At 41.8% G+C, this 21,799-nt stretch overlaps 2 protein-coding genes across 2 annotated transcripts in view; both read right to left on the bottom strand.

Annotated features, from left to right (window-relative positions):
* The window catches only part of LOC123405628, a 52,249-nt gene extending 37,621 nt beyond the window's left edge, over positions 1–14,628 (bottom strand). Inside the window, exons 1-3 of the mRNA XM_045099248.1 lie at positions 14,602–14,628; positions 14,025–14,222; positions 13,127–13,195 (exon numbers count right to left, since the gene is read on the bottom strand). Coding sequence (XP_044955183.1) covers positions 13,127–13,195; positions 14,025–14,222; positions 14,602–14,628 — 294 coding nt within the window. The remainder of the gene's footprint in view (positions 1–13,126; positions 13,196–14,024; positions 14,223–14,601) is intronic.
* Positions 14,629–16,500: 1,872 nt separating this feature from the next.
* LOC123401473 (fimbrin-4-like) lies at positions 16,501–21,403 on the bottom strand. Its single transcript, XM_045095297.1, has 15 exons — positions 21,194–21,403; positions 20,968–21,095; positions 20,685–20,855; positions 20,293–20,564; positions 20,013–20,184; positions 19,552–19,590; positions 19,382–19,450; positions 19,180–19,296; positions 18,689–18,900; positions 18,371–18,529; positions 18,089–18,288; positions 17,824–17,990; positions 17,645–17,741; positions 17,429–17,520; positions 16,501–17,229 (listed from the first exon to the last, which is right to left on the bottom strand). Exons 2-15 carry the CDS (start codon positions 21,052–21,054, stop codon positions 16,843–16,845), a joined length of 2,241 nt encoding a protein of 746 aa, XP_044951232.1. The 5' UTR covers positions 21,055–21,095; positions 21,194–21,403; the 3' UTR covers positions 16,501–16,842.
* Positions 21,404–21,799: the final 396 nt, after the last annotated feature.

The following is a 21,799-nucleotide window of genomic DNA, read 5'->3' as shown; positions in this document are numbered from 1 at the left end:
GAAGACCTATCATGGTGATGTCCATCTACGAGAGGGGATGTGTGATCTACGTACCCTTGTAGACCGTACAGCAGAAGCGTTAGTGAACGCGGTTGATGTAGTGGAACGTCCTCATGTCCCTCGATCCGTCCCGCGAACTATCCCGCGATCAGTCCCACGATCTAGTGCCGAACGGACGGCACCTCCGCGTTCAGCACACGTACAGCTCGACGATGATCTCGGCCTTCTTGATCCAGCAAGAGAGACGGAGAGGTAGAAGAGTTCTCCGGCAGCGTGATGGCGCTCCGGAGGTTGGTGATGATCTCGTCTCAGCAGGGCTCCGCCCGAGCTCCGCAGAAACGTGATCTAGAGGTAAAACCGTGGAGATATGTGGTCGGGCTGCCGTGGCAAAGTTGTCTCAAATCAGCCCTAAAACCCCACTATATATAGGAGGAGGAGGGGGGAGCCTTGCCTTGGGGTCCAAGGACTCCCAAGGGGGTCGGCCGAACCTAAGGGGGAAGGTCTCCCCCCCCCCCCCCAAACCGAGTCCTACTTGGTTTGAAAGGTGGAGTCCTTCTTCCCTTTCCCACCTCCTCTTTTTTTTCTCTTTGATTTTTCTTCCAATGCGCATAGGGCTCTTTTGGGCTGTCCCACCAGCCCACTAAGGGCTGGTGCGCCACCCTCAATGCCTATGGGCTTCCCCGGGGTGGGTTGCCCCCCCCCCCCCGGTGAACTCCCGGAACCCATTCGTCATTCCCGGTACATTCCCGGTAACTCCGAAAACCTTCCGGTAATCAAATGAGGTCATCCTATATATCAATCTTCGTTTCCGGACCATTCCGGAAACCCTCGTGACGTCCGTGATCTCATCCGAGACTCCGAACAACATTCGGTAACCAACCATACAACTCAAATACGCATAAAACAACGTCGAACCTTAAGTGTGCACACCCTGCGGGTTCGAGAACTATGTAGACATGACCCGAGAGACTCCTCGGTCAATATCCAATAGCGGGACCTGGATGACCATATTGGATCCTACATATTCTACGAATATCTTATCGTTTGAACCTCAGTGCCAAGGATTCATATAACCCCGTTTGTCATTTCCTTTGTCCTTCGGTATGTTACTTGCCCGAGATTCGATCGTCAGTATCCGTATACCTATTTCAATCTCGTTTACCGGCAAGTCTCTTTACTCGTTCCGTAATACAAGATCCCGCAACTTACACTAAGTCACATTGCTTGCAAGGCTTGTGTGTGATGTTGTATTACCGAGTGGGCCCCGAGATACCTCTCCGTCACATGGAGTGACAAATCCCAGTCTCGATCCATACTAACTCAACGAGCACCTTCGGAGATACCTGTAAAGCATCTTTATAGTCACCCAGTTACGTTGCGACGTTTGATACACACAAAGCATTCCTCCGGTGTCCGTGAGTTATATGATCTCATGGTCATAGGAACAAATACTTGACACGCAGAAAACAGTAGCAACAAAATGACACGATCAACATGCTACGTCTATTAGTTTGGTCTAGTCCATCACATGATTCTCCTAATGATGTGATCCCGTTATCAAGTGACAACACTTGCCTATGGTCAGGAAACCTTGACCATCTTTGATCAACGAGCTAGTCAACTAGAGGCTTACTAGGGACAGTGTTTTGTCTATGTATCCACACAAGTATTGTGTTTCCAATCAATACAATTATAGCATGGATAATAAACGATTATCATGAACTAAGAAATATAATAATAACTAATTTATTATTGCCTCTAGGGCATATTTCCAACACGAGCCTCATATCCGCCCCATATTTAGGCTGGATATGAGGGGTGTTGGTCAGCACGTGCGTTTGAGGCCCATTTAGAGCGTTCGTATGTCTAAGTTGATTTTTTTAACAGAACGCTCATCGGACAATCTGATTGGGTGTTTAAAACAAGTATGAAGGGTCTAATTTTAAATACTCTAACGAGAGTGCATGTCTCTTTGTGAAGCGTGGGGTAGCTGCGAATGGGCTTTGTGCTCCCGAGCTCAAATGAGCTTGGTGAACAGTAAAATTTAAAAAAACTTAAAAAAAATCTGATTTTTTATGAAGACATTGACAAAAGTTTTAAGTGTGTGCAGAATTTCAGCAAGAAATTTCATTTTTATAAGGCGTGGTAAAAATAACAAAATTGATACTGTGAAAATGTGTATTGCAAGAGTATGGATTTTGTTATTTTTGTCATGTCTTCTAGGAATGTCATTTCAAGCCGGAATTTTTGCATGTATTTAAAAATTTGTCAATGTTTGTGACGAATTTTTTTTCAGATTTTTCCTGAAATTGTTTTTTTTAAAATTTTACTGTTCACCTAGCTCAGTTAAGCTCCGGAGCAGAAACTCTGCTTCCGAAGTAGCTGTTGTTTTGATATTCACACCTTGGTGCTGGCTATAGCCTTTTGACTATAGGTCGATCTGTCATGGACCTTCATTTAACCAGTGTTAATCGTTATGCTTTTACTGTTGTTTTGTGGTAACCCGTTTGGAACATGTATGCTTTTGTGTTTTGGTTTCTTTGCGTTGGGTACTCAGGATGCTCGCACATGGATGATTTTCTCTCTTCTGTGTTCCAATCCTTTATAACATTAAACTTTCTATTTTTATATTTAATTGTGGTTTTCAATTTAAATTGAATCATCAAATTTTAATCAGGTCAACAATTTATCAAAAAAATCTTATTCAATTTTGTTATACTATACATTATGCTTTTAAATTTTAAAGCCTCATAATTGGTTGAGCTATTCAATTTTGGGTCATCCGATTTTGATTCGGTCAATAATTCTAAAGCTCTCCCGTATTTTTTGTTAATTTACTATGTTTCCTAATTTTAAAGCTCTTTCATCCAATTGAACTATTTATTGTTAACTTTGGTTTACGATTGTGATGGGACTAAATATTTTTCAAATTAATCAACGACAACCCACCAATAAAAACATATCAATCATGTACATCCTCTCATCACCTAGAAAAAAGAAGCCAATAATTTTTTACATAAATATATGTTGGTTAGCGGATAACGCAAACCATCACGAAAGGCCGACCAAATCACCGCACTATAAATAAAAATAGAGTGAATTCCACATTTTACCCCTAGATTTGCACTTGTTACACTAATTACCCCGTCGAATGAAAATTTATCTAGAATACCCTTTTAGAAGCTTCGGACCCTAATTTTTTTGCGTGTTCATTAGAAAAGGTGTGACGTGATACCCGTGACATGATATAGGGGTATTAGTTTTTTATTTGAAAAGTCAACTTTCTATAACTTCAACCAAGTTCAAAGCAAAAATATTGGCATCCACAATATTATACAAAATAAGTATGAAAAAATATTTTATGATGAATCTAAAAATACCAATTTGATATTATGAATTTTGCTATATTTTTCTGCAAATTTGATAAAATTTAAAAGGTTTGACTTTTCCAAAAGTTAATATACCTAATAATTTAAAACATAATGATTAATGTTTTACGAAACCCAATAACACCTACGGCGCAATAAAGCGCCCACAACCCTTCTAGTATCATTGATAGAGGAACCAGATTCCTTTGGAATGATCGTGTGGAAAAGAAACATAGGCAAACCTTCTACACAGAATCACATGATTGCTTCCTTCCACCTATGGAAATGGTAAACGACATGATTTCACCAACTGATCGATGCCTAAGGTCATCTCTGGTGGCATTCATCTATTTCTGACGTGTCCACCTAAATTCGTCATTTGTCTGAAAACCCGTGATGCCCATTTTCCCACCATTTTCTTTTCAAGCACTAGAAACCAAAACCTTACTCAACACGAAATATATGGACACAAAAGCATTTTTGGGCCGTGTAAACTGTGTATCTATCATTTATTTATTGTCTCGTGCGAGACTCACAAAATAGTTACTCCCTTCGTCACAAGTAGAGTGCATATAAATTTTGTCTCAAGTCAATTTCTATGAACTTTGACAAAATTATGAAATACAACCAACATCTATAATAGCATGAACTAGATTCAATATTTTGCCAAAAAAACATTAGATTCGCAAGGGGATTTATACATTTGATACTGTAAATTTTTATTTTCTCCACGGTCGTTTATATACATTTCTAGGACCACAATATGTGGCCAGGGGGCAGCGGAGCTCCTAACTGCCGCATTCTGCGGGAGAAAGTTTCTCGCGCGCACAGGGAGGCACCTGACTGGGCCGGCCCAGATTTTCTTTTGTTTTTTCTGTTTCATTTTTCCTTTTCTGCTTATTTCGTTTCTTTTTCCTTTTTGAAATCAAATCAAAACCATATTTCGAATTGAAGAACAAATTTCAGATTCGTTTTCCTCTCCTTTTTGAATTTGAACCAAAAAAACATTTTTTAAATTTGATGAAAATTTGAAGAAAATCCAGAATATTTTTAGAATTTATGAATAATGTTCGAAAAACAACATGTTTCTGAAATTTGGAACATTTTTAAAAGAAAGAACATTTTTCGAAATTTAAGAACAATATTTGAACATAAACTTAGTCTAAAAATTGAACAATATTTTGATATTTCGATTTTGTTTTTTTAAATACTGATCATTTTTCGAAAAGACCAAACTTTTTCTTAAAATATCCAACAATTTTCTAAATACCGAAGTTTTTTCGAAAATCCCAAACAATTTTTGAAATTATGAATGTTTTCAAAAAACAGAAACAATTTGAAATATAGAACATTTTTCTAAAAATCAAAGTCATTTTTGGAATTTGAAGAAAAAAATTCAAAATCCAGAACATTTCTTGAATTTATGCACAAAGCTTGGAAAACGACATTTTTTTTAAATTAGGAACATTTTCGAAAAGCATTTGTTTTTGGAAATTCTTGAAAAATTTCAGACACGAATTTCATTCAAAAATTAAACAAAATTTCTATATTTCGGTTTTTTTTGGGAATTCAAAACATTTTTTGAAAATATCTTACATTTCTTAAAATACCGAACAATTTCTTAAAAACAAACATTTTTTGAAAATCCCAAACATTGTTTGAAGTGATGAATGATTTTGAAAAACGGCAACTATTTGAAATGTAAAACATTTTTCAAAACATAAAAACCATATTCTGAATTTGAAGAATAATTTTTGAAAGTCCAAAACTTATATTGAAAATCAAGAACATTTTCTGAAACAGAAACTGGAAAGAAAAAAAAAGAAACAGAAAAGTAAAAAACCGTTTCTTAAAACCTTCTAGAAGTTTTCTAAAACCAGAAAATACCGCTGGACCCTCTCGAAGGTTCCCAAAACCAGCAAAACCGAAGCCTAGGCAATTTACCGGAGAGAGCGGCGAATACGATTTTCCAAGGGGCAGCTCCTCGCGATCGCTTTGTTTGTTCGCCAGGAGCAATCCCTAGGACGAACTAGCCCAGCCCAGCCCAGCCCAGTCAGGCTTTTTACTAGGCCTTGCTGCCCATTATGCATAGAAAAATAAAATAAACTAACACATCTCAAAGACTTTCGTGTATAAATAGCTACTACACAAAAAGGGGGGACATGACATCATCTCTCCCTAATCTATACCTAATAATAAAACGGCTATTGCTTCCGTCAAAAAATCCACCGCGGCATTTTTATAAAAAGCATTTTTATAAAAAAATCTTTGTAATTTTTGTTATTCAACCCGCGCTCCATCATTTATCTGCAACGCAAAAGGAAAAAAAACGATTCGCTTCAAAAGTTATACCCGTACGCATCGCCTCCTCACGTCGACCCTCGACCACCCTGGCCTGTGCCCAGTCCGCCGCCACACCACTCGCCGCCGCGGCCGACCTCAACCGACACCGCTGCCGATCTCAACCCACCCGCCTCCGCGGCCGTACCTCTCCCCGCTCACTGCCCTCGTTGCGGCGCTCAAGCGCATCGCGTCGACCCTGGTCCACCTCCACCCTGGCGTGTGCCCAGGCCGCTGCCACACCAATCGCCGCCGCGGCCGTACCTATGCCCGCTTGCTGCCCCCGTTTCGGCGCTCGAGCACAGCTTCTGGATCAAATCAACGCGACAGCTACAGTGACTGGGATGATGCGTCTGCTCGATGCAGAATGGCGGCGGCGCGACGGAGCGAATTACTTGCAGGTGGTGGCGGGCCTCCATGGCTCACACGGGGGACTCCGAGGTTATGGCGCGGCAACGACGACTCCTTATGGCCAGATAGAGGCGGCTAACCCTTGCTCCCCTCATCATATCCCCTCCTCCGGCAGGAACACATCATCTGGTGAGATCCCCTCCCCATGCCTCCAACCGTGTGTCAAGCACTGGCAAGAAATTTTGTTTTGTGGGGATTTGTTTGCTGATGAATGAATGTATGAAATGTAAGATTGTATTATTGTAGAGACACAGAATGGAACACCACCTTCAGTTTGTCATCTGATCCCACATTCTCTACCCCATGAGTGAAATAAGATAACAGTCCATTGATCAATTCACGTAGCCTCTTTGTTTTGCTTTGCTTGTCCCGCTCAATTTTTTATCATGGTGGAATTAACAATGGATGGGTTGATTTCTCAACAAAATAGGATAGGACTGACTACATTAGTTAGTTAGCTTATTATTTTAATAAATCAAAATAATTATAAAAAGATTAAAAGCGTGTGGTATTTTTTTCTCCCGTTGCAACGCACGGGCACTTTTGCTAGTTAATAATAAAGCACGCAGTGCTTCTTCCGTTCGTCGTCGTCGTTTTCAAAAAACACCCTGGATTTTCCTGAAATCAACCCACAGTTCGGATTTAAGTGAGAAACGGATCATTTCTTTTGTTTTTATAGGAAACCCCCGGTGCTTTGCCGAAATCAACCCGCAGTACATAATACAGTGAGAGAACGAATCGTTTTTTGGATTTTTTGTAGAAACCTCCTTCAGTTTTCATAAAATAAACCCGCAGTACATACTTGAGTAAAAAAACCAATCATTTTCCGTATGTTTTCGAAAACACCCCTACAGTTTTTAATTAATTAATCTGTAGTTCAATTATAAATGCAAAATACTTTAAAAAAAATATCTTTTAAACGGTAACTCCAATTTTACATTATTATATATGAAATTTTATTAGAAAAATATGTAGAATCTGAATATAATGTTAGTTTATCTATTTAATTTTTTAAAATTCTGTTTATAATGTAATTTTAATCAACAATGATGCGCACAATCTAAATATAATGTTATTTTATTTATTTAATAATTTTTAAATAATATTTATGCTGTAATTTTAATCAATAGCGTACAATCCATTTTTCATAACGAGACCGATCCGTGTTGTTAATTAATCTGCGGTCCAATTATAATTAACAAATACTTGAAAAAATTATATCTTTTAAACTGTAACACTAATTTTAAATTATTACATATGAACTTTCATTCAAAAAATGTGTTGAATCGAAATCTAATGTATGTTACCTATTTAATTTTTTAAATTTCTATTTATAATGTAATTTAAATCTATAGTGATGCGTATAATCTAAATATGATGTTATTTTACTTATTTAACAATTTTTAAATTCTATTTATGCAGTAAGTTTAAATAAATATCTCAAGTCATGATTATTAGGTTAAAACGTGTTGTATGGTTTGGTTCCGTTGCAACGCACGGGCTCTTTTGCTAGTATACTATAAATCATGCATGACAGATTTGTAGTAAATGCCATGATAAAAGACCTTTTTATAATTAAAATGATGTCCTTTTATAATAAATAATATCATCCTCTTATAATAAAAATATTACCTTCTTATAATAAATAGTATCATCCACTTACAAATTCCATCCTCTTATGTCATCCTCTTATAACAAAACAATGGCATCCTCTTGCTAATAAAAATTTCATCCTCTTCATAATAAAAATGTCATGTTACTAACAATAAATGCGATGATCTTAAAAATAAAACTTAAATCCTCTTAATAATAGAAGTTCCATGTAAATAATTATTAAAATGCCATGTTCTAAAAGCAGACATGGAGATATTCTGAAACATGGAAAAATTGCCATGTTCTAAAAACGGACATGGAAACATATAATAAAAATACACATGGCAAATTTAGAAGAAGAGAAACACCTCTACAAGATATAGGAATTTTTTTTGTTCTTTCTAACAACGGATAAAGGGGATTTTCAGATTTTTTTTGCAAATGAAAAATGAATTTGAAACAAAAGTAACTAAAAAAAATTGAGCGCAAAGTACACAAGCACCTCTCCAGGCCAACTGGTGAGTACGTGTGTCTAAATTGTATGAGGGGGCGAGTTTGATACCCACTTGCACTTTTTGTTTAAGAAACACGGAAAAAGGATGTTTGCCAATAGATAGCTTATGTCAAACCGTTCCACCGATCTGACTTGGCGTTGGAGTAGCGCCAAGATCTGTATAGTCAGATCAGACAGTATGAAAGTGGTTAGCCAACATCAGCCGTCGCGTGGTATGACTTTTGTTTTCTACTTCCTCCGTTTCTAAATATTAGTCTTTTTAAAAAATTCACTAAGTGACTACTCCCTCCGTTCCTAAATATAAGTCTTTTTAGAGATTTCATTAAGTGACTACATACGTAGTAAAATGAATGAATGTGCATTCCAAAGTATGTCTATATACATCCGTATGTAGTCTTCTAGTGAAACCTCTTTAAAGACTTATATTTAGGAACGGAGGGAGTACATACGAAGTAAAATGAATGAATGTACATTCTAAAATATGTCTATATACATCCGTATGTAGACTTGTAGTGAAACCTCTTCAAAGACTTATATTTAGGAACGGAGGGAGTAGGTTTTTTATCATTGGAACTGCTCTGTTCCTTGAAATTCAACTCCGTTCTAGAAAATGCAACCCAAATAGGGTAACTTCATGTTATTAACATGTCGCTCAGTAAAAAAACTAGAATCTGAGGTATATGTTCAAGATTTTTAGGAAGCTCGTTAGGAGGTGTTTTAAAATATTGTAGAAGCTAGAGTTGAAAAGAAATTACCCATCACTACCATCAGTAAATGGGTATCCCTTCTTCCTTTCTTCTCATCCAGTCAAATAGATTTTTTCCATCAATTTTTTTATTCTTGAAGCAGAAGGTAGATGGAAGCCAAACATTTCTTTAGAAGGGTTGCAACTTTTGTATGAAGTTGTACCAAAGTGGATTTGATGTAGCGAAACTAATTTTGATGGAGCAGAGCAGTCCCAAACATGCACTAAGTCTCACTACCTCCTTTTACCACTAGGAATTTCACCACTAAAAAATGTCATTGCTTGGTTACTCGCATGTTCAAAAATACCAATGGACACCATTATTATCACGTCAAAATCTTGTTTACCATGTTATAATGACTAAAATACCTCTGTGCCAACATGTGAGCTCTTCCTCTATCTCACCATAATGAAACATGGGATCCACTTGATCCCAACAATGTTTTTATTTTTCTCTAAAATTATTCGCTTGCTTACTCCTGACAAGTGGGGGACACTCTTATCATTGTGAGATAGAGAGAGCTGACACGTGGGTCTATGAGTATTTTTGTCATATAACATGGTCAACGGGTTTGACCTGACAATAACAATATCTAATCACATTTTTTTAGCAAACATCTTACAAGTTGTTGGAGAATCTTGTATTTACAAGAAAGTGAGTGGGAGCTCTCTAGCGTTTCTAATATTATATGTGGATGACATATTGCTGATTGGAAACAATGTGGAGTTTTTATAGAGCGTAAAAGATTACTTGAACAAATGTTTTTCAATGAAAGACCTAGGAGAAGCTGCTTACATATTAGGCATTAAGATCTATAGGGATAGATCGAGGCGCCTAATAGGAATTTCACAAAGCACATACCTTGATAAATTTTTGAAGAAGTTCAAAATGGAACAGTCCAAGAAGGGGTTCTTGTCAGTGTTACAAGGTATAAAGTTGAGTAAGACTCACTGTCCAGTAACTGCGGAAGATAGAGAAAAGATGAGTATCGTCCCCTATGCTTCAGGCATAGGGTCTATCATGTATGCAATTATGTGCACAAGACCGGACGTCAGCCTGGCCATAAATATGGCAGACAGGTTTCAAAGTGATCCAAGAGTGAAACACTGGGCGACGGTCAAGAATATTCTGAAGTACCTGAAAGGACTAAGGAAATGTTTCTCGTTTATGGAGGTGACGAAGAGCTCGTCGTAAAGGGTTACAACGATCCAAGCTTTGACACTGATCCGGATGACGGTAAGTCTCAAACCGGATACGTATTTATTCTCAATAGGGGTGCGATAAGCTGGTGCAGTTCCAAGCAAAGCGTCGTAGAAGATTCTACATGTGAAGCGGGGTACATGGCTGCCTCGTATGCAGCTAAGGAGGTTGTCTGGATGAAGCAGTGCATGAAGGATCTTGGAGTCGTGCCGAGCGCACTAAATCCAATAACTCTGTTCTGTGACAACACTGGTGTCATTGCTCTAGCAAAGGAACCAAGGTTTCATAAAAAGACCAGATACATCAAACGACGCTTCAACCTCATCCGCGACTATGTTGAAGGAGAGGACGTAAATATTTGCAAAGTGCACACGGATCTGAATGTTGCAGATCCGCTGACTAAACCTCTTTCCACGAGTGAAGCATGATCAACACCAGAACTGTATGGGTGTTAGATTCATTTCATTGTAAATCGCATAAAGATGCGACACTAGATTATTGACTCTAGTGCAAGTGGGAGACTGTTGGAAATATGCCCTAGAGGCAATGATAAGATAGTTATTATTATATTTCATGTTTCAAGATAATCGTTTATTATCCATGCTATATTGTATTGAATGAAAGCATAAATGCATGTGTGGATATATATAGACAAAACAATGTCCCTAGTAAGCCTCTAGTTGACTAGACAGTTGATCAAGGATGGTTAAAGTTTTCTGACCATATGCAAGTGTTGTCACTTTGTGACTGAATCACATCATTAGGAGAATGATGTGATGGACAAGACCCAAACTATGAACGTAGCATGTGATCGTGTCATTTTGTTGCTACTTTTTCTGCGTGTCAAGTATTCATTCCTATGACCATGAGATCATGTAACTCACTCACACCGGAGGAATACCTTGTGTGTGTCAACCGTCGCAACGTTACTGGGTGACTATAAAGGTGCTCTACAGGTATCTCCGAAGGTATCCGTTGAGTTAGCATGGATCAAGACTGGGATTTGTCACTCCGTGTGACGGAGAGGTATCTCGGGGCCCACTCGATAATTCAACATCACATATAAGCCTTGCAAGCAATGTGACTCAAGTGTTAGTCACGGGATCTTGTATTACAGAACGAGTAAAGAGACTTGCCGGTAACGAGATTGAAATAGGTATAGGGATACCGACGATCAAATCTCGGGCAAGTAACATACCGAAGGACAAAGGGAATGATACACGGGATTATATGAATCCTTGGCACAAAGGTTCAACCGATAAGATCTTGGTAGAATATGTAGGCTCCAATATGGACATCCAGGTCCCGCTGTTGGATATTGACCGGGGAGTGTCTCAGGTCATGTCTACATAGTTCTCGAACCCTCGGGGTCTGCACACTTAAGGTTCGGTGACGTTTCGGTATAGTTGAGTTATAGGTATTGGTGACCGAAGGTTGTTCAGAGTCGCGGATGAGATCACGGACATCACGAGGGTTTCCGGAATGGTCCGGAAACGAGGATTGATATATAGGATTGTTTCATTTGGCCTCCGGAAAGATTTTGGTCATTATCGACAGTGTACCGGAAGTGATGAATGGGTTCCGGGTCTTTACCGGGAGGGGGTCACTCACCCGGGAGAGCACCCGATAGTCCAAGGGTGGCGCACCAGCCCTTAGTGGGCTGGTGAGGCCAGCCCAAGTGGGCTATGTCGGCTAGAAAAAAATCAAAAGGAAAAGAAAAAAAAAAGAATGAGGTGGGAAGGAAGGGGAGGACTCCTCCTTCCCCAAACCGAATTGGAGTTGGAGTCCTCCTCCTCCTCTCTCGCTCTCTTGAGCCTCAAGGCTAGCCCCTCCCCTCCTCCTATATATACTAGAGGTTTTAGGGTTTTTGAGTCACAACTTTGCCACATGCAACCCTAAACCTCTACTTCGTAGTTCTTCCTCTAGATCGGTTTTCTGCGAAGCTCGAGCGGAGCCCTGCAGGAATAGATCATCACCATCACCGGCGCGCCGTCACGCTACCGGAGAACTCATCTACTTCCACGTATCTCTTGTTGCATCAAGAAGGCGGAGATCGTCATCGAGTTGTACGTGTGCTGAACGCGGAGGTGCCGTCCGTTTGGCGCTAGACCGGAACGGATCATGAGAGGACGGTGATTTGACTCACGAAGTTGTACCACTACATCAACCATATTTCTTAACGCTTCCCGCTTAGCGATCTACAAGGGTATGTGGATCCGATCTCCCTCTCGTAGATGAACATCACCATGATAGGTCTTCGTGTGCGTAGGAATTTTTTTGTTTCCCATGCAACGTTTTCCTACATTAAGTGAGATGATTTAAGAGAGAATATCCTTCCATTTATCTGAGTCACCTAGACCACGAACATTCCAGGATAGAATGGAGAATTTAGATTGATTCATAAAGGAAACATGATCACACCGTGAACCTCAAAGCAAAGGCAGCAAGAAAATACACGGGGTGGGAGGGAGAGCATTGAGGCACTAACCTATCGGTGCTAATTAACAAACTAAACCTATCAGAAGTAGCCCAATTTATTATTGTGCGATGACCGGCTAGGATTTGTGATTAGACGATCCTCTGATAGATAATAACGACATGTGTGATCATGTATAACATGATTATTGAAAGTGAACATGACGATGATTTGGATTATACGTTTTATGAGCTCATGGAAAACCTGTGTAGCCGCGTAGAAGGGAGTACCGCTTCGGCGCGCCGGCTTTCCTCTCGCTCATCAACTTCTTAGCATGTCACTATGTGATCTTTTTTCTTGCTTTCATTGGGCATATTTGTGCTCTTGGTCCTAGGAGGCTCTATGCAAGTGTTCTAAGACTGACTTATATGGATGTTTGCTTTATATCTAAAGCAAGACGAAAATCTATTTTGAAGAAGAATTCAGCTCTTCGTTGAGTCGTACCATCACATTGAAGATACTTATACCGCGTACATACAGCTTCAAAACGATGCCATGCAGAGTAGTGATGGAGGTAGAGGGTGGACAGGATGGGCTCCGGCCCATCCTGAATTTTTACAATAGCTTTATATCATAGGAAAAAGGTTAAAAATATTATGAAAAAATAATTTCAATTAACAGTTTTACTATTGACCCATCCTGATCCATTAGGCTAGATCCGCTACCGTGCAGGAGTGATGGAAGTGGCACGGGGAACAACATCCCTAGTTTTATCTTCTTCGTGCGATGGATTATTTGTGTGATGCGTGATGAACAATTTGCGTAATAATTTGGGCCCCAGCCTTTTTTCCTTCTCTATTACTCCCTCCGTCACAGTTTAGGCTGGTCATAGTGGGGAGTATCATATAGTAGTATCATCCATATAATACTATTGTATGATACTACCTCCATAATGAATAGTATCATAAACTGATACTAGCTCCATATAGGAGTATCATAGATGACCTTATTTATTGACATGCATGACACATAATAGCATTGCATTTAACATGTTATGGTATCTACCTATGTTACTCCAACCCTCTCTCTATTCCTTAATTATCTGCCACATCAGCATGTTTGCTATTCCTAAGTATATGATACAGTACCATCTAAGTTACTCCCACTATGGCCAGTCTTAGAAGGCGGGTCTGGAAATTCTCTCGAATCTAGATGGTTATTGATTGATTGTAAGATAGGTTAAAAAATAGCATTGACACTATAAATGTATATACAAATAATACAACGGACTACTAATTAGTTAATAGGAGTAAATGCAATATCTTTTAAACTTTATCTATTATGAAAATATACGTAAATTTTACCGTGGCTTTTTAAACCGGAGGAAGTAGTAGTATCAAGTGAAATAATGAAGCGACACCCAGGATTTAGGGCACATGCACGCAGAACCGGACAAGTTGTGGCCCTGCTGGCTGGCAAGACTGCGACTGCAAGAGGGCTTGCTCGTAGGTTGTGCCTGCGCGGCTCATCGTCTCCCCGGCCGCGCGCACAGCGGAGCGTAGCGTAGACTGGACACTGGAGTCCTCCTCCTGTCTAGGCTGCCGCTGATGCTGCCTGCTTGCTTGCACTGTTGACTGGGGTCATGGTATGCAGACGCTGGTCCTCCTAGCTATAGCTAGTCCTGGCCGCGCAAGGACATGTATGCAAGCAACAGCAGCCATGCATGATCATCATGCATGTGGGTTGGGAAGCAGCCAACTCCGTTTAAAATTAACTGGTAAGCACTTAGTACAGTACAGTAGTTAGCTAGTGGCAGCCTACCGGCCGGCACAAAATGATCCTCCCTCTCTCCCCGGCATGCATGCACGCGGCGAGTGTGACTGATTACGTGTGTTATCGACCTCTGTTGTAACTAAATATACATAAGACGTTTCTGCAGTTCAAGTAGTGCATAATTACAAAACGCTCCGAACAGACAAATGATCAAAATTCAAAATGATGGTATTAGATTACCAGCATTGCATATGATACGGCATGCATGCCCGTTAAAGATTTGACAGGTCGCGGATATCGAGCCTGTATGATCAAATCGTACTGCAGCAAATGGTTGCTGATTTTGGCGCCACGCCGGCGAGATGCGACGTTCCTTGTTCTTACTACGGCAGTGCATACGTTGGCCTTTGCTGCGTGGGATGGGAGAGAAAGGAAAGAGGGGCAGGGAAGGAGCAAAGGTTCTCCCTGTCCGCAAACATGTCCCCCTCCCCCCAGTGGTTCTTCCATCACGGCCGCCTGCATGCTGTGCCATGCCACCCAAGGCGCGCACTGTAGCCGGCCCCGACGGCCGCAGCGAGGCGAGCGAGCACTATGCCGCGCACTGTTTCGGCAGCGCACGGATCGAACGAGCTCGAGAAGAACTCGGTTCGCCGCCACTGTGCCTGCCGCCGCTGTGCGTCAGTTGGATGTGCGACGCAAGTACAGCTACAGCTGCAAGTGCAAGCTCCCCCGAGAAGAGAAGATCTCTTTCATTCATTCACGCGCAAACGAACAAAGAAACACGCAGTCAGACAAGAGGCGAGGAGGAGGGGGGAGAGAAATCATCATCATCAGTTCATCACCGCGATCGGAACAGATACAGATACAAATCAAATAGCCAAGGTTATTCACAGCAACAGCAACCACATGTCGCCGGCCGGTTGCAGGGAAAAGCTAAAACGAAGAGCGGGAAGCTACTGCTAATTAATATAACTCCTAAGTACTGGTAGTAACTAGCTAGGTAGAGGAAGTGCTAAGGTAGGAGATGAAATGCCTGGCGTGCCCCATGTATGCCATGTCGGCGCGGATGGTACGAATGGTAAAGCTGGCCGGGTCAATTCCTCGGCCGCCCCTTCACCGCCGTGTCAGCAGCTACCCTCCGTCGGCGGAGGACGCGGTTCACGGAGTAAGCCGGCGGCAATGGCGCCCAGTGCCACCCGGGACCGGGAGCGACCTCGATCAACGGCGATGCATCGGGCTCCAGCTCGACGGCGTCGTGCGTGTCCACGGCAGGGCACGGACGGAACCATCGACGGTGCACGGTGGTGTGGCGGAGGGTGGCGGTGGTGGTGGCGTGGCCTCGCCTACTTACTCGACTTGGGGGAGCAAGGGAGGGAGGGCGTATCAAGGAGAGGGAGGGGAGGAAATGGCATGGAGCCCAGCCCTGCATGGTTATGCCGCTGTCTCCGGCCCGGTGGTGACCTCGGCCCCTGTGTGCGTGCCCGCGAATTTATGTGGCCTGCCGCCTGCGCGACGCAGGCTCATCGGAAGACGCACACGCAGTGCAGTTCCGCGACTCGTCATCTCGGTGCCATGTTCCGCAGCGCCGTTGTCATGAAGGGGCGGGATAATAGCCAAAAAAAAAATCCAGCAGCTAGGAGTGTATTGTTCATGCGTAATGCACGTCCTGGGTCTCATTCATGCATGCAGACCCTCAAATAGTACGGCGCAAATCCATTACTGTGAAGAAGAAAAAAGCAGCCAACGATTCACAAGCATGCGTGATCGATCCATTTCAAACAGCTACTGCTAATAATAGTTTCCAGAGCATCTCGCGATTCAGTGATTCACAAATCGCCATCCATACCCATGCGGGGTAGGGCGTGTGTGTATAGGTACTGCCACAACGGCGCACACATCCGACATGTCACATTGCACGCAAAGGAACAAAGAATGCCCCAAGAATACCATCACAATGTGTACACCGATTCCATGGCATGCCAGAAACCAACATGTTTATGTACAGCTCACGACGCATGGTCCACACTCCACAGCAGCAAAGACAGTTTGGTACAAAAACGATAATGGCACAGGCAGGACAGCAAATTTGGAAGAGAGGGAGAAAAAAAAAGGAGCACATGGACGGACCGACAAGACACGAGTCGGGTAGTGGAGCTTCGATACCATCAAAGTGCAGTGAAGGGTGTACAGGAAATGGCCAGCCAACCGCTGGCCTATGTGTCTGTGTATTTCTTTTTCTTTCTCCCGTATACTCCAGTACTTAATACTTACTGTCCAGCAAAATTTAATTTAATGAACAAACGGCGGCTACTATCTATATGTATGATGGTATACCTATTATGCTACCTGGAAAGCAGGAGAAAAATTCACTTCTGGTACTGGTAGCAGCGACTTTGTGCGGGCAACAGGGAAGTACCAATCCCCTTGTGTGTATAAAGCTAAAGATGGACAGCGCTACAAACGATCATATAACCATCAGGATCATGTGGCGTTGTTCCCGTTTTCTGCAGGTGGAGCATTTGGGGTGGCGTCGTTCCCGTTTTCCGCAGGTGGGGCATTTGGGGTGGCGTCGTTCCCGTTTCCTGCAGGTAGAGCATTTGGGGTGGCGTCGTTCCCGTTTTCTGCAGCTGGAGCATTTGAGGTGGCGTCGTCTGTGGTCAGGGTGGACAGACTATCGGACAGTGAGTTTGCCTCTTCGCTCTCGGACGGTGCTGCTGTTGAGGCACCATCCTCCGAGCCAATGTCAGAAGTTGCGTCCGAAGCCATGCTAGATGGCTCTGATGCTTCAGATATTTCAGGCTGTGGTTGTCTCAGCAGGCTCCAATACATGATGCTAGCTGTAAGAGTTAGGATCATCTTCTGGTTCACCTGTTCAATCAACATAACGAAAGGAGGATATAAAACTAACAATATAAGCACAGCACAGTTTCAATTAACAATCAACAAGCATCATCAACATTTCTAGAACGAAAAGATTCAAAACAGTAGATGAATTTAGCTCCGATCCAGTTCAATTCAATGAAAATATTACAGGTTCAGTTCCATATTCGTAACAATGGCCCTTTACCTCTATAATGTCCTCTGGCAGCAGAAACACAGAACATCCGAGCTTTCTTGCAACACTAATGATGTAGGTAGCATTTAGCTTCTTTTCCTCATCTGCAAAATCAAAAGAAATTAGCTATCAGCCAGTACTATGGTTCTTCTTCTATTTGTAAAGAAAGCATATAATTATTAATCAGAAACCAATTCATGAAATAGCACATGTGGACCAAGAACAGACCAGCTTCCCCCTTTGTAACTACTTTCCAGTTCACAACCCTTGGCTGAACTGCACTAAGAAGTTCAAGGAAGAACACTCCATTTGATAAGCTCTTGTCCTGAACGGGAAAACGGCAAGAAAAACATTAACAGCTGGAGTTTCTGATATGGTCAAGCCAAAGCTATGGATATTAAAGTCACCTTGAAGCTTTCCATTCGAGATGTTCTTCCTGATGCTTTCACTTTGCTGTTTGCCCAGTTCAGTATATCCGCATCAGTAATTTGCTTTCCTTGGGATCCTTTGGAGTGGGATCTCAGTCTGTTTAGCAATTGAAGGATATTAAATCTCATCAATTGCCACAGAAGTGCTGAAAGACAACAGAGAGAAACTCAAATTATATGTCCACTAAAAGATCAAGAACAGTGCATTAGCATTCACAACAAAATTAGATGTGATCAAACTCACCAACTATCAATTTCTTATTTCCCTGAACAATATCATTCCCAGCTAAATTTACTAATGAAAACTTTAATTCCTTCCCAATTTTTACAACTTGATTGCAGTTCTCCAGTTTCCTAAATGGCAACTTAATTGGAGGTTTTGATGCCAACTTCCAATTGACAGATCCAGGAGAAACTTTGTCAAGTACTTCAAGAAGTACCCATCTGCAAGATCGTAAACTAAATTATCAGCTCAGCAATTGATATAACACAATAACAAAAGACATCATGGAAATATTTTTGTTACCCATTGCGAACATCTTCAAAAACATTATTGACGTATGACTCGACCCCAAGGCTGTTGATCCACATTCGAAAGGCCCTTTCTTCTCTGGATACTAGAACATCATCACGTGATGCTGTCTGTGTGAGTGTAACTTGTTTAATGTCACTAGTTAGACCATTCCTGCACATCATGGAATTATATCATGGAAGTGGTCATTGGTCAGCACGGTAAAATCGTTAAAATCGACCCAAGGAACTTCCAATTTAAAATAGCTCGTATAACTTTGATCATATCATAAATTTCTAGACCCTTTTTCAGGGCAGGAAATTCAGCACTTACCGATGCTGGAATATTTGTGCAACAAATGCAAGATTCAAATTGGCAGAACCCTCAGTGATATCCTTTGGTGTAAGGTATCTTTTGCAGTCCAACTTCTCTGCCTGTTCAAGTACCATTTTTGCCCTTTCATCAGGATCCTTAGTCTCCAGTGTGGTTTCAGGGGAAGTTTCTGGAGCAAGAGCTTTTAGAAGATAAGCATAGGCTTCACCATCCTGTAAAGAATTAACTTATGTGACCATCGGAAGTTGAACAGAGCAAGAACAGAAGCATGACAAAAAAACAACATAATGATGAATAAAGTACAGGGCGACATAATGTATGGTGTATTACATAAAATGAAGAAAATAATCGAAAGTGTTTGATAAACAATGTTGAAAAGCTAGCTGTTGCTGATTTTTGTAACAGGCTGATTTTTGTATCATTGCAGGTGTATGAAAATTGCATAAAACTAAGTGATTAGTAAGTGTTGTGACATGTTCTGTCATATGCACCTTCACATCCGAAGAGAAGTTGTTAACAGTTTTCTTGTAGCCAGCCTTTTTCAGATGATGGTTCATCCATCGAAGCAGCATCTTTTCGGGTGACAAGCTCAACACCTCATCTATATCCTGTACAACATGCAATAAAATGGATTTTGCTTTGAGCAAAGATGTACACTGGGAGCTGAAACAAAGGTAAAACACTTTTACTTACCTTACTGTCATCAAACAATTCCACAAGCTGGGGTGTCTTCTTAAGATTAAGATCAGCCAAAAGTTGAATCTGATAATAAGTGAAGCAACTATTTAGGTGATGAAGCAGGAGTTCAACCATAGGGTGTCCATTGAATTGCTTAAAAATGTGAATCTCATCTCAATACTTACCTTTATGATTTGAGATATCAATCCAAGAACTAAATGAGGCTGCCAAACAAAACAATAGAAGTATGTGTAAGTCGCCACTTGATTTTTAAGGAAATTTATAAAACTGAATATGGGAATTGGGAACATTTCTCCATTAGGACAAATATGGCTAAAAACACCTGACACGTGAAAAATAACAAAGAAATATGAGATGTACCTACTAGTAAGTGATACAGTGAAAAGGGACAAAGGACAGACAGCAGCTAATAACGATAACAGTAATTATACCTTAATTTACCTACCAATTCATCAAGGAAAATATATATATCGCTATACAGGACATGAAAGAATTAAAGTGAGATGAATGATTTATCTCATTGCAAAAGAAAAAGGATAATTCAGAGCGCTGCAACATCTTTATATCAGTGACACTGCCTCATGAGCTATAAGAAAGGATAACAGGTAGGGAATACAGGACATACCCTTCCTTCCACTAGATCCTGGGTGCCAATGTTGACAACAGTACATCCAATGGCCTTTGCAGAGTTGAGGCACAGTGTGTGGTTTTCATTCCTCTCCCATGGGTTAAGAACTCTTTTCTTATTTATTGCTCTCTCATCAATGGTCCCAGGTACAGCAACATTGATCAACTTACTGACAGAAGATCCAGCAATGAATTGACGTCAGCTACAACTAGCAGACAGTTTCTGTTGAAAGAGTAAATTGGCATGTGCCATGTAGATAGCTAGAAAGCATTCTCACCAGAGCAGGACACCGTCCCTAATAAGATCGAATAGCTGGTTGCCGGATGGGTCGATCGGCAAGTACTTCTTCAGGAATGGGTCTTCGCCAAGGTAAGTGTTAATATGCGCCACATAAGAAGACTTCTCCGCCTGGTTGAGATTGTGCAGCAGCGTAGTAATGGTGGATTTGAGGAACGACGACGAGTTCTTGCGGCCGCCAGCCCCGCCACCGCCGGCGGCGGCTGCGTTTCCTTCCTTGGCGCTCACCCTTGCTTGCAGATTCAGGTACTCCTGCAAAAACACCACACCGAATTCCCAATTCGAACCGAATCTGTAAGACAATGACTGACTCTTCCCCTCCATCCAAAGTAATAATACTAGCCAGGAACTGAGAGGATCGCCGAGATGTACCCTGAGGAAGGACTCGAACTCAATCTCCTGGTCGCTGTCGGGGTAGGACTCCGACAAGAAGGCGGCGATCTCCTCCTCGGCGACCACCTCGTGAAGCCCCCTGAGCTTCTTCATCAGCCCCGGGAGGTTCTTGGTGGTGACATGGCCGGAGTCCCTCTTGAGAGACACGAACTGCAAAGCCAACGAAACAGAAACCTCGAGTTGGACGGAGGGGGAGTCCAACAATAACTGCGGTTTTCGGCGCAGAGGAGCGAAGAAGAAGCAGCGGGTTCGGGGTCGTCACCTTGGCCTTGAGCGATCGGAGCTCGACCTGCGTGAACTGGCCCTGCAGGGAGGGGTCGGAGACGACGACCCCGACGAAGCCGGACATTTCCCCTCGCCGCGGCCCGATCCGACCCGGCTCCGGCGCGGCTGCGGGGGGGAGATTTCAGATCAGGGAGGAGGGACGCCCGCGAAAAGAAGGAAGAGATCGTCCGCGCGCGGGTGGGTGGCGGCGAAGATCGAGATACCTTCCGAATTGCTCACGGTAATTCTGCCGTGCGGCCTCTGCTGTTCCTTCTCTCGGCTGGCGTGCTTTCCTTGTGGTCGGCGGAAAAGGTGGGCAATGGCGTCCGGGAACTCCCAGATTTGGTGGGGGCGGGAGGGAGGGAGGGAGGGAAGGGAAGGGGGGAAGTGGCGGAGACGAGGAGAGGAGGTGGGTGGGGTCTGCTTCGTTAGTTTATTGCTCTTCTGCGCTTTAGGTTTCCTCGGGGTTAAGGCACTGCAAGGAAAGGGTAAAGGCAAGCAAGCAAGCACAATGGCGATCAGTAGTAATCTATATCTATATCTTTATCTTTACCTAATAATAATAAAGAGGCTATCGCTTCCGTCGGAAAACCCACCGAGATGATTTTACAAAAGTACCCTTACTGCTTATGACATTAAACTTGTAGTATATATTAAATATTTTTTAAATACTCATATCTTTTAAACCGTAACTTCAAATTTAACATATTATACATGGAATTTGATTAGAAAAATATGTAGAATTTAAATATCATATTATTTTATCTGTTAAACGTTTAATAAAAATACTATTTAGGGTGCAATTTTAATAAATAAGTCATTATTTGTCT

Source organism: Hordeum vulgare, chromosome 6H, assembly GCF_904849725.1.
Source record: "Hordeum vulgare subsp. vulgare chromosome 6H, MorexV3_pseudomolecules_assembly, whole genome shotgun sequence".
NCBI lineage: Eukaryota > Viridiplantae > Streptophyta > Magnoliopsida > Poales > Poaceae > Hordeum > Hordeum vulgare.
Note: the sequence above shows the minus strand (reverse complement) of the source record. Positions and strands in the feature narration are given on the sequence as shown.